At 45.0% G+C, this 15950-nt stretch overlaps 1 protein-coding gene across 6 annotated transcripts in view; it reads left to right on the forward strand.

Annotated features, from left to right (window-relative positions):
* Positions 1–15950, forward strand: part of VWA3A (von Willebrand factor A domain containing 3A) — a 50531-nt gene that overhangs the window by 25846 nt on the left and 8735 nt on the right. For 5 of the 6 annotated variants that reach the window (XM_081169385.1, XM_081169384.1, XM_081169386.1 and 2 more), the window contains 12 exons: positions 780–874; positions 1564–1683; positions 2592–2666; positions 3888–4032; positions 5803–5995; positions 7199–7269; positions 8575–8733; positions 9181–9271; positions 11308–11421; positions 13379–13476; positions 13828–13980; positions 15090–15198. In XM_081169385.1, coding sequence (XP_081025511.1) covers positions 780–874; positions 1564–1683; positions 2592–2666; positions 3888–4032; positions 5803–5995; positions 7199–7269; positions 8575–8733; positions 9181–9271; positions 11308–11421; positions 13379–13476; positions 13828–13980; positions 15090–15198 — 1423 coding nt within the window. The remainder of the gene's footprint in view (positions 1–779; positions 875–1563; positions 1684–2591; positions 2667–3887; positions 4033–5802; positions 5996–7198; positions 7270–8574; positions 8734–9180; positions 9272–11307; positions 11422–13378; positions 13477–13827; positions 13981–15089; positions 15199–15950) is intronic. The other variant, XM_081169389.1, reaches the window with a different exon arrangement.

Genomic DNA, 15950 nt, shown 5'->3' on the forward strand with positions numbered 1-15950 from the left:
ATGAATCCCCACGGCCAGAGTTAATGGCATTCCAGTTTAATCTAAGCCAACCGCTCTTTTTGTGTGTAGTTTTGACTAAGATGCACATGTCATCTAACCTCCCCACAAAGAAATCAGAATGAAGGCTTGACAAACAGTTGTTGTCATCTAATCTCTCTGTGAACTTTGTGCACAGGTTGAAGATGAACGTAGGGAGCTACCTTATACTGCATTGGCCTATCTAGCTCAGTACTCTCCTCACTAGTATAGGGTAAGACTCAACATCAGATCACATGCCTTGTATGCAGAAGGTCCAGGATCCACTCCCTAACATCTCCAGGCAGGACTGGGAATGTCTCCTTTGTGAAACCATGGAGAGCTGCTGCCAATCAATGGAGGCAATACTGAGCAAGATTGACCAATGGCATGGCTTGGTATAAGACAGCTTCCTATGTTCCTGTGAACTCTCAGTAAGCAGGTTGTCAGGAAGTGACCACAGAATCAGAAGACACATCAGGACTGCTATAGGAAGAGGCACCCAAAGAAAAGGGAAGCAGTTATTATCAAGGCATCATGCTTAGCGTGAAGGCTATCTTAATTACATTTTGGTTCTGGGAGTTTTTAATTTATTTGAGGCAGTTAAGAATGGAGGGGGGAAAGGTGTATGTTGCCCACGAAGAGTGGTGAGAAATATAGTGGAAGCCAAGAACGTACTCAAAGAATGGAACGGTTGCTGAAGCAGTTGTTTGAAAGGTGCAAGTGATCGTTCTCATCAACTATGTTTTGAATTGCATCTACAGAAACGGCTTGGCAGACTGGTGAGGATGTATGAGAGACGGGTAGACTGGCTCTCCACAGCTAGTAGGAGAATTTGGGGGACTGTTTGTGAGAAGAGGTATCAGTGTTTTGCTTATCCGCATCCAGTTTTGTAAAATGATGCCCTAAATTGCCCCTCGTGTGTGTGTGTGTGTGTGTGTGTGTGTGTGAGAGAGAGAGAGAGAGAGAGAGAGAGAGATGTATTCTGAACATTTCCATGCCACCCTACACATGACAGTGTACAATAAATAATGAAAAACAAATATTATTAATAAATTTGTTGCCTGCCCTTCACTCTAATGTCCCAGTATAGCCAATAGAATGGCACCAGGGCTTATGGGAATTGTAGTCCAACAGCATCTGGAGAGCCACAGGTTCCCAATCTCTATCTTGAAATATGGATGCTTCCATGCATTTGGTGAGTATGCATGCTCAGAATCTGCTTTTTTAAAAGCTCTGTCTCCTTAGCTTTTTTAAAGCAACTGGAAGCAGGGCACAAATTGCCTAAAATAGTTAGGGATCAGAAAAAGTTAGTCTTCATTAAGGGTCTCCCTACCCTTTCCCCTCCAGCAGAGCTTCACACACATGTAGACGTAGAATGCTCCTTGAACACAATTCCACTCCCATCTTCAAGAAATTGAGCTACTGAGCTGTTACCCCAAAAGCCTTTGACACCAGTATAGTTTCCCTTCAAAATTTCTAGACAATAAAAATGGGGAAACGTTGATCTAAAAGTTGTGTCTCTAATGCTGGTGGTCTATCACACAGGATTGTCATTCTTATTGATGTCTCCAAAACAAATGCCATGTACATCATTCATATCCAACATTCCCTGCGACTTTTACTCGAGGAGCAGATGTCGAGCAAGGATTTCTTCAATATCATAGCGTAAGTAACTGCCATGCAATGGTTGCAACCATTTCTTGGGGGTAGGTCTGTCCATGAGCATTTGGCATCCTTGCTAAATTAACCTTTTGATTAATGGGCTACTAGCCATGATAGCTGGGACGCGGGTGGCGCTGTGGGTTAAACCACAGAGCCTAGGACTTGCCAGTCAGAAGCTCGGCGGTTCGAATCCCCGAGACGGGGTGAGCTCCCATTACTCGGTCCCTGCTCCTGCCCACCTAGCAGTTCGAAAGCATGTCAAAGTGCAAGTAGATAAATAGGTACCACTCCAGCGGGAAGGCAAACCGCATTTCCGTGCGCTGCTCTGGTTCGCCAGAAGCGGCTTAGTCGTGCTGGCCACATGACCCGGAAGCTGTACGCCGGCTCCCTCGGCCAGTAAAGCGAGATGAGCGCCGCAACCCCAGAGTTGGCTGCGACTGGACCTAATGGTCAGGGGTCCCTTTACCTTTACCTTTAGCCATGATAGCTATTGCTTTGCCTCCAAGGCAGGAATGCTTCTGAATAAAAACAGTTGCTGGAGTGGAAAGTGCTCTTGGGCTTGGTTCTTGCTTGCAGGATTCTCAAAAGCATCTGGTTGGCAACTGTGAGAACAGGATGCTGGACTATTTGGGCCATTGACTTCACCCAGCAGGCCTCTTCTTATATTTTTATTCCTCTGAATGTTTAGGCTTAAACTAGCAGAAAGTACCCATTGCAGCTCAGTGTCCGAGAGCGCAATCCTACACATGCCTACTCAGAAGTAAGTCTCACTGAGTGCAATGCAACTTACTCCCAGGTCAATAGGTGTAGAATTGCTACTGTTTTTGGAACCTGAACTGCTCAAGCATCTTCTGTTGCAGGCTGATATGCTGTAAAGCAGCATTTAGTTATTTGCTCTGTGTTTCTTGCAGCTTTGGAAATGACATTAAGGCCTGGCAGGCAGAAATGGTTCCTTCGCACCTAGACAACCTACAAAGGGCCTGGAGGTAAGTAAAACACCTTTTAAGGGAAGCCTCACTGGCGAAACCCCTAGGTTAGTGATCTCTGTTCAATCCAATTTTCACATGCATTTAAGATTACCGTATTTTTTGCTCTATAAGACTCACTTTTTCCCTCCTAAAAAGTAAGGAGAAATGTGTGTGCGTCTTATGGAGCGAATGCAGGCTGCGCAACTATCCCAGAAGCCAGAAAGCAAGAGGGATTGCTGCTTTCACTGCGCAGCGATCCCTCTTGATGTTCTGGCTTCTGAGATTCAGAATATTTTTTTTCTTGTTTTCCTCCTCCAAAAACTAGGTGCGTCTTGTGGTCTGGTGCGTCTTATAGAGCAAAAAATACGGTACCTAGTTGTGGACCAATGGGAGTCATGAATGAGTTTAGCTCCTTATTTTTACACAGCTGGTATAAAATTAGAGAAGGGACTCATTTAGGGGAGATATGCTTATCCCAGAAATGGAATCAGTTTGCACATCTCTCCCATACAAGTCTGCCCTTGCCACCACTCAAAAACAGGAAGTGGGATTTACTCCATCTTCCTATTTCCCTGCTTTCAGGCTATGCCTGGAACTGTTTATAGGATAGGATTTGGGGACTTGTGGCCACCCACAAATTGTGGCCTCCCACAAGTTTAGCTTCATCCCTGACCATGCATCATTCTGGCTGGTGCTGATGGGATCTGCAGTTTAACAACATCTGGAGGGCCACAGGTTTCCCATGCCTAAGTATGTTGAAGAGTTCTAATGCAAATGGGGGCAGAAATTGCCAATGTACGCTTATTTCTACCATGTCAGGGAGGGAAACCAATGCAGCAAATACGATTGGTATTTCCTTCTGTGGTTTGTATTGTGCAAACGATACGTAACCAATGACTTTTCCCACCATTTGCATTGTGTTTCCTTTGCGTTGAAATGAACGGTGTGGGATTGCATAATAATTACATAATTATTTACATAATTAATTATGTCAATATCTGTGACATATAGCATCATTTCCCTCAGAAGCCGAATTGCAGCTGAATGGAAACAGCAGTGCGACAAATGTGGGCCGGAGCAGAAATCAATGTTTTCTTTTATCCCTACCTGAGTTTGCCCTAGGATTGTTAGCATGAGCCAGCATGGCAGTCATAAAATGTTTGGAAGCCATGGTTAGTGTTTTGATGATACTTGGGCATTTAAAAATAAAATAAAAAAACTGTTCAACACCTCTTCTAGCTGGGTACTGACCCTTCAGTGTGAAGGCACTAGAAATCTTATGACCGCACTTAGAAGAGCTGTGGAGATAGACTTTAAAGATAAAGACAAGCGTAAGTCTCAGAGCATTTACCTGCTTACGACTGGAGTCCCTGACCAAGAAAAGGTGGGTAAAATCCCCAAACCAGCTTACCATCTGCCCAGAGCTGCTTGCTAGATTGTCTGAACTATTGCATGCTAGCTTTGCACTTGCAGAGAGACTTTGACACCTGTATGTATTCAAACATGTGTTCTCCTACATGCATTCTAAGCAGTGGCGTAGTGTGGGGGGTGCAGGGGGTGCCGGCCGCACCGGGCGCAACATCTGGGGGGGCGCACTCTCAGCTCTCTGCCCCTACCTGGCTCACTCTCTCTCTCTCACTGCAGTGCTGGCTGTGCAAATCCGATCTAAGCCGCTGGGTCGCCGCCCACTGTGGAGGGGGGGGTGCCAGGTGTGCGGTGCGGAGAGAGAGCGAGGGACTATCTGGGGGAGGGACAGTGCAGCGGCCACCCAGCGCAGCGCTGAGCACGGGAGAGAACCACACCAGACCAGACCAGGCAGCAGCAAGAAGAAGCTGGCAGCGGCAGCAGGTTAGGGGTTGGGGGGCGCAAATTACTTGCCTTGCCCCGGGTTAGGGGGCGCAAATTACTTGCCTTGCCCCGGGTTAGGGGGCGCAAATTACTTGCCTTGCCCCGGGTGCTGACAACCCACGCTACACCGCTGATTCTAAGCATAGGAGCCAACTCCAGGTGGCTGTGGGTGCTTGGGCACCCACAATGCTGTGGGTGAGATGGCCCCCTGGACTCTAAGGTGGTTCTGGCTCACAGGGCTTGTGCCATGTGCTCTATATAATCTGGTGGAATGCTCTGTCACAAGAGACTAGGGCCCTGCAGGACTTGACATCTTTCCGCAGGGCGTGCAACACAGAGCTGTTCCACCAGGCCTTTGGCCAGGGCACAGCCTGACCCCCTCCTTTGGCAATATTCACAGAACTTTAGCCTAATGGTTGCCATCAATTTGAGTTGAATTAATTTTATAATGAAATGATTTTAGTAAAGGTAAAGGTACCCCTGCCCGTACAGGCCAGTCGTGACCGACTCTGGGGTTGCGCGCCCATCTCGCTTAAGAGGCCGGGGGCCAGCGCTGTCCGGAGACACTTCCGGGTCATGTGGCCAGCGTGACGAAGCTGCTCTGGCGAACCTGCACCAGCGCAGCACACGGAAACGCCATTTACCTTCCCGCTATAAAGCAGTCCCTATTTATCTACTTGCACTTAAGAGTGCTTTCAAACTGCTAGGTGGGCAGGAGCTGGGACTGAACGATTTTAGAATGCTGTACTATTTTATTGTTGTTAGCCGCCCTGAGCCCGGCTTCGGCTGGGGAGGGCGGGATATAAATAAAAATTATTATTATTATTATTATTATTATTATTATTATTATTATTATTATGTTAAGTTTGACCCAGGGGCCAGTAACAACCTCCAGGCTTCTATATGCAGACTCTGCAATTCTTCTCAGGCCACGCCCCTCGCTGCCCTTTCTCTGTGCATTCCTTCAATACTTTTTTGCCTGGCGGGAATGTGTCTTTGAGTGGTGCAATGACTCTTACTTGCCAGGGCAGAGAGATGTGTGCGTCAACCACTGGCTATTGCCTGGCTGGAAGGTTGACTACTGTACAGAGTCATTCTGGCTGCTCTGCCCACCTTGCCTCTCACGGCAACCAGCTTCCAGAAAGTTGCACATGAGGAAATATAGCCCTCAGTTTGGAAAAGGATTCCCACCTTGCCTTACAGACTGTGATGACTGCGAGCGCTATACAAATGCTAAAATTGTTGAATTAGTATCATCAAACAATACTCCCAAGTGGTTCCAATGGCTTATATTCTTGCCTTCCAGCATGCCATCTGTTCTTACCTGGCTGAGGTCTGTGGCGGCTGTGACTTGAAGCTGCATGTCTGTCTGTTCAGCGTCGACGGCTTCTCCCTTGATGATATCCCGCCGCGTTATGCAAGTCTGAATGAAACGGCTGCGATTTGTAAAGAAATTGCCCAGACTGCCAACGGTCGGTTTCATTGGTTTGGAGAGACAGGTATATGATGTTCAGATGTTTTGTTTGTTTGTGACATGCATTTTAAGGATTGCAATTTGTTTTAAACTGTTTTTAAGGCTGTGTTTTAAATGGCATGTATCCCTGGCCCAAGGAGCCCTGGGACACACAGTGTATTTCTCAGGGTCTCCAGTGCCTGGGATGCTAAAGGACTGACTACCTTTGCTAAGATCAAAGGAGGAAACCTTGCTAATAAAGCTGCAACCTGCAGCAGTACAGATGGTGTAGTTTTATTCAGAAGATAGTGACTGTTGGGTGTTTGCAGCCCAGCATTTAGTAAAAACTTGTTTACTTGGGCTTCCCTGAAATGATAGCCCTGTACCTTCTGCCCAGTTATCTGTAACACTGATTCAATGTATATTGTAAACTTCTGTGAGATTACTTTTAATGTAAGCGATATAGAAATATTATCAAATAGATTACATTAAATTGTTGTGACCCACCTTGAGACCTTAGGGTGAAGGGCAGGTTGTTGCGGTTCTCCACTTGCTCACAAACTGTACACGTGGTTTTGAACTTGAACTGGGAATCTTCTGCAACCCTATTGGGACCTCCTTTTACTTTTAGAAAAACTTTTCCTTTACTTGCTCACGCTCCCATCCTTATTCAGCTCCAGCTACAAAAGCTGAGTCTGCTGAAGAGGCAAGAGACCCTCTTGGCTGTCTCTTAGTGCAGACCCAGGTCACTGAGCCTGAGCTTCCACAGCCACCGCCCACCATGAACCACCATAGGCAGGATTGGCAGCAACAGCAGCAGATATGTCCTATGCTTCTGATAATATTTTATTCTTTTACTAATTATGCTGTTTTATATTTGACTTCCTTTCACCATGTTTTATTTTGAGATTTTTTAAAAAGATGATATTTTAGTTGCCTTGATCGTGCACTTAACTTTCTTCAGTAAAGTTTTATTTTGGGTTGTTTTATTTGACGTTTTAATGTAGGTTGTAAGCCGCTTCGAGATTATTTTTTCTTAAAAATATAAAGTGGTATAGAAATGAAACGGACAACAACAACTCAACCCTACAATGTTTCAACAGAAACAGTTCTGGGACAATCAATGATCAATATGCTTCGCCGTGTTCCAGTTGCTTAATGATCTATTAAAAAAAATTTAAGCACTAGGGAGTTTAAGGACGGTCCTTCTGCTGGCCTTTTTTCCTCTACTTTTCTCTCCTCCTGTTAGGCATCTATGAAAGTGACGATATCAGCATTATCCTATCTGAAATGGAAAAAGCTGTCAACTATTCTCACAAGGTATACATTCAGATATTCTTCTTCTGAAATGGGTGCTGTGTTTGTTAGGTTGAACGGGATGCATCTGTTCAGTCATGTACAGGATCTGCTTCACATTTAAGAACTTAAGAAGGCCTATTCTGGACCACATCAAACCCTAGTTGGTCCAGCATTCTGTTACCCACATTGACCAACCAGACATCTATGGGAAGCACAACATGAATGCAATAGACCTCTCCCACTTGTGTTCCCTCAACTGGGACTTGGGGGCATACTGCCTCCTATATTGAAGGTAGTACATAGTTGTCATGATGAGTAGCCATTAATATCTTCCATTAATTTGGCCATATCCTCACCAGGTGCTTATACCACTTTAATAGTCATGGCTCCCCCCTCCTGGAGAACCATGGTAGTTGTGATTTCTTAAAGATACTGTGAGTTGTTAGAAGACCTCTACTCCCCTCACAGAGCTACAGTTCCCAGAGTGGTTTAGCAATCTTCCCAGGGAACTGTAACATTTGGGTGCTGGGTGGTAATGGGGGGGGTCTTCTAACAATGCTCAGAACCCTTAGCAAACTACACTTCCCAAAATCCTTTTGGGGGAAGGCATGGCTATTAAATTGGTATAAGAGTGCTTTAAATGTATGGTGTGGATGTGGCCATTGTCTCATCCCCTTGTAAATCTATCCACGTTGGTAGCCATCAGTTTGGTGACAGCCTGAATAGGCTGGTGTTCCATTGTTAAACCCATAAAACGTGAAATGGAAAGGTGAATTTCCAAATTTGCAATGACATAGGAACTGCATCCTCTTAGGTTCATGGACAATGATGATGGATGACTTGGGAACGACAACATCATACTGTGTTGATGATAATTGATGGCTTGGGAACAGCATCTAATGTTGATGACAATGATGATGATTTTTCAAATTCTTATCTTACATTCCATTGTCAGGTTTGGCCCTCCAAGAAAGCTAACAACCAGATTGAAACAAGAACAAACTATGTTCAGTGTTCCAACACAAATTCAAAGAGACTGTGATCAAAATAATAATACATAGATCATATCAGAAGAGAGAACAAGAAATATTTTTTTTAATCGATGCATAAGGCACATCAGAAGAGGATGTGTATGTGTGGTTCTCTGTTGTATTTCTCCAAGTGTTGTGGAATGGGGACCACCCCCATTTTGCCCATCTGAAGGCAATACATTAGCTATTTTCTTTTGAGTTCAGTCCTCATAGAAACTAATAAGTCTTCCCCCACCCCCATTGCATTTGCTTTCCAGGGAAAGTCTAAACCTTTCCTATTCCTTCTGTTTTTCAGTGTGCCTTACTAGTGGGATCCTTAAGGCAACGTTCAGGAAGTCATTTGACTAATCAGCTGATGCCTGAAGGAGACCTAACAATGCTAGAAACACAGAAGAAGAGTAGACCACAGAGGCTGCCATTTCCAAAGCCAACTGCTCTCACTCTTGCCAGAATGGTATGACACTGTTTGGTATTTTAAGATGAAAACTGCCTTCATCAATGCCACTAACCATGTCCCAAGGAGTTGGCTTCTATGATTCTACAATACAGGGACGAAAGCTGAAAATGCCTGGGGGTTGCTGCTCTGTGATGGGGTTGAGTGCAGATCATACAGGTCTATACAGGGCCAGGCAGTCTTTCAGGTAGCCTGGTCCCAAGATGATCAGGGCCAAGTAAACAACAAGACCTTGAACATGACCTGGCAGCTGGCTGGCAACCAGAGCAGCTCACTCAGCACAGGTGTGACCTGTGAGTCCAGGCGCTCCACTCAGCAATCTGGTTGCATAATTGTTGCCATTGTGGTATCCCAAAAGCGGTTTTGAAAATAAGAACCACGTAGCATGCTGGTAGGCAGGGGCAAAGCGGCAGAAGGTTTTCTCAGATGTTGACTGTACCTTTTTAGAACTTCAGAGACCAGCCCGATGGGGCCAGAAATGGCACGATGAAAGCTCTCCTATGGCGTCCACCAAGTGCCAAAGCGGAAATTCCTCCAGGTGTGTGTAAATTAAGCTCATGGATTTGAATTGGTATTGCTTGCATGATTACAAATAGATATATTTGTTGTCACAAGCTTTCTTTACTACCAGCTTGATGAAATAGCAAAGCCTGCTAAGGCTGGATGAAGTGGGCGAGGCGTCTGGAGAAGAATTGGGTCTTGATTATGTATGGTTTGCATCCAGTGCTAGTCCAACTCAACAGTGGTACCATTCAAGTTAATGGGCATGACTAACTTAGGTTCATTAATTTCAATGGATCTACTCTGAGTAGTACTGAGTTGGGTAAACCCAAGATGTAGGCATGCCCAGACTTCTTCTGCCACAAGGAACTGCAGCTGCAGAATCTCCAGGTTGCTAGATCCGTACCTGCAGTCTTGAATAATCTCTCAATTTTTAAAATAAGAGGCTTCTTCCTTTCTGGGTGGCTAATGCATCTGATGGATGGTTCAGCATGCTAATGTTACCCATTTCTGTTTCTCCATGACATCTGATTCAAGATAAGCTTTGAAAGACTAGGACAAGTGCCTGCATGCAGTGGTAGACTGGATGAGGGACAATACACTGCAAAGACAGAGGCCTTGTGGGTGGGGGCTCTCGGATCCAGGGAATAAGCCAATTGTCTGCCTCGGGTGGGGTTGCACTCGTTCTGAAGGAGCAGGTATGCACTTTGGGGATACTCCTTGAACCTTCACTGTTGCTTGACCTCTTGTGCCTGGGAGTGCCTTTTATCAGTTTTGGCTGATACATCAGCTATGGCCATTCCTGGATGCGGATAATCTGACTGCTGACATTGATGCGCTGGGAACCTCAAGACTGCATTACTTCAATAGGCTGTATGTGGGGTTATCCTTGGGTCTGGTCCAGAAGCTTCAGGTATTGCAGAATGCTGCAACTAGACTGGGAACACAAGCTACCAGTGTCGAAAGATTTGCACTGGCTTCCCATCTGCAACTGGGCCATTCTTAGAACCATAGGATTGTTGGAAGGGACCCCTTGGGTCATCTAGTCCAACCCTCTGCAATGCAAGAATCTCAGCTGGATCATCCATGACAGATGGCCATCCAAGCTCTGCTTAAAAACCTCCCAAGGAAGGAGAGTCGATCACCTCTCATAGGCGTCTATCCCACTGTACCATTTCCTGAATAACTTAGGCCCAGGATGCTTTAAGGACCATCTCTGTGGCCCAACAGAGCCTGTGGTGATCTGGGGCTGATTGCACTCAACTCAGCTGAAGCCAGAATCCCCTCCCCAATGATCCTGGATCCAGTGCATAAGCCCTAGTAACCAGCTCCAGTAGGAGAAGAAGGAATGAAAGCTAAAAAATTGTTTCAAGGCTTGCTGCGTTTAGGAAAACTGTTTCATAATTACTGGTGGTCCTACTGTCATTAACAGTTAAAGAAAACATTTGACTGCATATTTCTTTGACTGATGTTTGTGAGTCGAGGGTCTCACAAAGGGCTGAAAAGGCAGGTTATAACTGTGGCTAAGGGAAGAGTTCAGGGCAACAGTGTTCCTCATATTAATAACATATTTATCTCACACTGTCCACAAGTTCCACAATACAAGTTTTCTGCAGTATTCCTTTGTGGAGCCATCTGAGCCTTGCCTATTTCCCCTTTTCATCTTTGTTTCCTAAAAGGGAATCTTGATATTTAAAGTCAGTGCCTTTTTTCTTTAAAAAAATGTTTAGGGGTACTCTCATTTTCCTACTCATATTGAAATACTGCCGCTCAATGAGGCCAAACTTAGATTCACAAAATGTTTAGGGGTATGCATACTCCTGCGTCCCCCCAGGAAAAATGCACTGCTTAAAGCAGCCAAATCAGGGCAGTGTCTGAACTTTGGGAGCTGGGCTTCAGTGCCAAATCATGACCTTCTCCATAGTTTGCTAACACTGTAGCTTGGGGGACCCCCTCTCCATAGCCCCATGATTTAAACCCTGCCAGAGATTATGATGATAAATATTCTGATAAGCATTGCATTCTTAGGTTCAATAGAATAATAATAATTATTTTTTTGCCCTTGTGTTGCAGTACCTTCAAAGGAAATTTATCTGACAAGCGGAAAAAAGAAACACAACTTCAAGTCAAAGAAGCGTCCAGAGGTTTCTCTCTTGTTATTTTATGCTGACAAAGGAAAAAAAGTAGGTGGGTATCCCCAGGGTGTGCAGTCTTTTTCTTACTAAACCAGCAGAGTTTTAAAACTTGGATAATGAGGAGTTTCACTGCAGATTTTCTCCTTTTCTCTGACTTGTTCCAATAGCGATTGAGTGTGTTAGAGGGGAGGCATTTCAGGGGTCGGAGGAGTGAGAAGAGGGGTTAGTGCAGTGGTTCTCAACATGTGGGTCCCCAGATATTGTTGGACTACAACTCCCATCATCCCTGAGCTCTGGCCTTGCTAGCTAGGGATGATGGGAGTTGTAGTCCAACAACATCTGAGGACTGCTGGGTTAGTGTTTTAGAAGCATTTGTTGGGTTATGTCTTCAGTACCACACTAGGTCCTGTTTACAGCCTACACGTACGTTGCTTTTTGACGCCACTTAAAGTGCTATGACTTTAAATCAAATGAGATTTATCACGGGAAATTCTTTGGCTGAGCCCTATTTGCAAGTGGTGGAATGGCAACAGAGGGGAGAATTTCAGCTATTATTCAGGGAGGGAGGTGGACAAAACTATGGGAGGGGGGAGAGGTGGCAAACAGCTCTTCCTGGTGACTGTTGTCACCCCTAAAAGTAATCTGAAATAACGTTACACAATGACTAAGAGGGAATTTTGGTGGTGGTGGTGATTCTCAGATGACTTGAAGGAGAACAAGGAGAGCCCATCTCAATGGGACTGGCAGCTGTCCTTGTTCTACTCCCGTGAAACTAGGGGTGGAGCCTATCAGTGATTTCAACATCCAGTTTTGAGTGCAGCTTTTCACCTAAGAATGCTTGACTCACCTCTAGTAGAGCCAAACTGGGAAGATGGAAGACATCATCTTCCATTCTATCATGTATTTGTCACAGGCAGCACTGTTTCCATTCCCCTGCAGTTTGTCTTCTGCCAAAACCTAGATTATTTCTCTTGCTGTCTGATGTGGCGACATTAAGCCATTTATGCAATTAATTTTGTAAATTACACAAGTCATTACGTTATTCCACCCCATTCATTTCAGTGCAGAGGAAGCAGTCAATGACATTGTTTGCGGACTGAAAGCAACAGCAAACGCCAATTGTGTTAGTTGCATTGATTTCTGTTCCAGACATGGGACATGGGGGAAGGTTGTTGCCTTCATGCTTAAGTGCTTTCAAGAAGCATCCAGCTGGCCATTTGGGGAAGTGGGGCACTGGATGGATCCTTGGTGTGCTATGGTAAAGGTAAAGGGGTAAAGGGACCCCTGACCATTAGGTCCAGTCGTGAACGACTCTGGGGTTGTGGCGATCATCTCGCTTTATTGGCCAAAGGAGCCGGCGTACAGCTTCCAGGTCATGTGGCCAGCATGACTAAGACGCTTCTGGCAAAACAGAGCAGCGCACGGAAACGTCGTTTACCTTCCCACTGGAGCGGTACCTATTTATCTACTTGCACTTTGACGTGCTTTCGAACTGCTAGGTAGGCAGGAGCAGGGACCGAGCAATGGGAGCTCACCCCATCGCGGGGGTTCGAACCGCCAACCTTCTGATCGGCAAGTCCTAGGCTCTGTGGTTTAACCCACAGCGCCACCCGCTGGTAGAGCTCTTATATTAGGTAGGAAGTAGATACAGTCATACCTCGGGTTGAAGTAGCTTCGGGGTGAATATTTTTGGATTGCGCTCCGCGGCAACCCAGAAGTAACGGAGTGCGTTACTTCCGGGTTTTGCTGCTCGTGCATGCGCAGACACTCAAAATGACATCACGTGCATGCACGGAAGCAGCAAAACGCGACCACGCGCAGATGTGCAGTCACATGTTACGTTCGCTTCAGGATGCGAACAGGGCTCCGGAATGGATCCGGTTCGCATCCAGAGGTACCACTGTAATGCAAGTTATATATGCCTCCACCAGCATATGGCATGCCATATTTTTTAGGTATGAAGCATATTTTTGCCCAGAGTGGAACACTGCAGCTTCTTTTTTTCCTAGGTGCAGTTTATAAAAAATATTCAAACACGAAAAATGTGAAGAAGCAGATTCCTGTTCCTGTTTTGCCATTTGAAGAAGAGATATGCTCCAGTAAAGCGGTATGAAAAGATAGCTCTGTTGGGCCTTAAAACGCCACTAGATTCTTTATTGATTTTACCGCTTTGATATGAATTGCTGTGGAAGCATTGAGTGTTCTTCATTTTATTCATTCACTCATTTTATATCCTGCCCTTCTCCCCAAAGAAGCCTAGGGCGGCAGTATGTCTTTGACTGATAAACATATCATCTTTAGTTTGATACATTTGTGTTTTATTGGTGGCATTATGGTTGTTTGTATGTTTCAATTTATATCTGTAAGCTGCATCTGCCTTGTGGAGGGGGGAATAACTTTCTGAATAAATAAGGTGGTTGAGCATAGTTATTATTTTGTCCTCCTTTCTCTCAAAAAGTGGCTGAGCAGATTCAGTATAAAGAAATTGAAGTTAGACTTGCCCAGCCTTGTTTTTGGACCTGAGTGTGTGCATCAGAAGGAAATGGTGGCATCTTTGCACAAGCAAGTCTCAGCAAAATACTGTGACATCTTCCCGAGCGTAGAGATTCACGTAAGTCTTTTGGCTTTTCCTCCTATTGTAGTACAAAAAATGTCTTATTCTGGCCAGTTACCTAGACTTCTGCTTTGACGCCAACATCTTTCAATGTGGTTTCCTGTGTTCCAGTCAAATTTACACTGGCCTTTTTGAAATCATAAAATAAGCTGTTGTCGTATATAAAAACAATTTTTTTTCATGAAATACTTGAGCCGCCTTCTTTCTGGCTCCAAAGATATGGCTGAATTTTTCAAGAAACGGGAGACCCCATTGTGACCCTTGCAAAGCTACTGAAAGGAAATAGGAGGAAGAATTTGGATGTCAGACCCTGCAAAATGTCCCTATTTTCCAGGGACGTCCCTGATTTAGAGAAGCTATCCCGGTTTCTGATTTGATCCCATAATGTCCCGCTTTTTCTTAAGACGTCCCTATTTTCATCGGTGAACTGTTGGAGGGTATGAGATGTAGAAGGAGCCAATATGCAAGATTTGGGACCTATTTCTCTTGGCCATGGGACCAAACAAAAGTGTTCTTTATCCCTATGCTCTTAAAAGAAGAGTTATTAATTAATATTCCTGTGTATAGCTTGGCTCCCAAATGAATTATTTTCAAGATGGCCCAGTGAACGATTGAAAATAGATTTTTCACCCAATCTGTTAATAAAGAACATGGTCAGGCCTATGACCCTCAACTCCCACCACCAGCCACCCTCCCTCAAGTTTGCCTGCTCCCTTTCCCCAAATGCACCCAGGTAATTATTTAACGTGATCACCCAAGTCTAGGAACTTCTACCCTGTCTAACCTATAAATATCTGACATGACCTTAATTTAACATTACAGTGGAACCTCAGGTTACGTACTGTCCTCCTTACAAACCCTTTGGGTAACGAGCTTCGCTAACCCGGAAGTAGGTGTTCCAAGTAGCGAACTTTGCCCCAGGATGCGAGCGGAAGTCACGTGCTAGCAGTGTGGCAGCAGTGGGAGGCCCCATTAGTGAAAGCGCGCCTCAGGATAGGAACGGTTCCAGGTTAAGAACAGACCTCCGGAATGAATTAAGTTCGTAAACAGAGGTACCACTGTACACCTGCACATCTGTAGTGACAAAATGCAATCTGTGTTTTTAGGGTATTGTCAAACATCTGCAGATTCAGCCCAAGGACCTGGAAGTGTACATTGAACAGATGGAGAGAGTGTTGCGGTGCTATGCTCGAAGAGTCCAGTGGCTTCTGTCAGGTGTGTACCACCTCTAAGAAGGAGAAGTCGCTGCAGTGTTGATAATATCTGTTTATTGCCCTAGGATACAAAGCTAATTCACACAGCCTTGGGAGGGAAGTTTCCTTTCACTAGATAATGGATTGAGGCTGAGAGAGAATTAAGTTGTCCAAGATAATCCAAGGTGTTTGTGATTAAGCAAGGTTTTGAACTCAGTGTTGTCCTGCTCAAAGCCAGAGCTCTATTCAGTGTACTAAACTTTATCTCCATCTCACCCACAAATTGCCTTCTACAGTTCCCCCAGTAATTCTTCATGTATAAAGAAGATAATAGATATTTTGACAGAATTGGATGGGTATATATTACCTCCCCAGCCAACCTTGATTCACTCCAGGAGGCAGCACTGCCTCTCAGGCTGGATCTACATTGATCTTCTAAACGCTATAAAATATAATGTTCTATAATGTTTAATGGCAGTTTCCTTTGCCGGGGGCTCGCTGCTCTGCAGCGCCCTCTGGTGTCACATTTTAATAGCACATTTTTAATGTTATAAACGATGAGTGTAGATCCGCCCTCAGTTTTCTTCTCTGTAATCTCAGGGTTGTCTGTTGTAGAATTCAGCAGGGAGGAGGACGGGAACAAAACTAGAATTAGTTGCCTCTGCCTGTCATTGACTGTGTCTCCTCCAACTGTTGATCTCCTTGACCCACTAGCCCTAAAGGACACATCTCTGCTCTAAACCCAACGGAGAGAAGGCTTTGTTTTGTGTGTGG

This window comes from Podarcis bocagei (assembly GCF_964188305.1).
Source record: "Podarcis bocagei genome assembly, chromosome: 14".
In the NCBI taxonomy this organism is placed as follows: domain Eukaryota; kingdom Metazoa; phylum Chordata; class Lepidosauria; order Squamata; family Lacertidae; genus Podarcis; species Podarcis bocagei.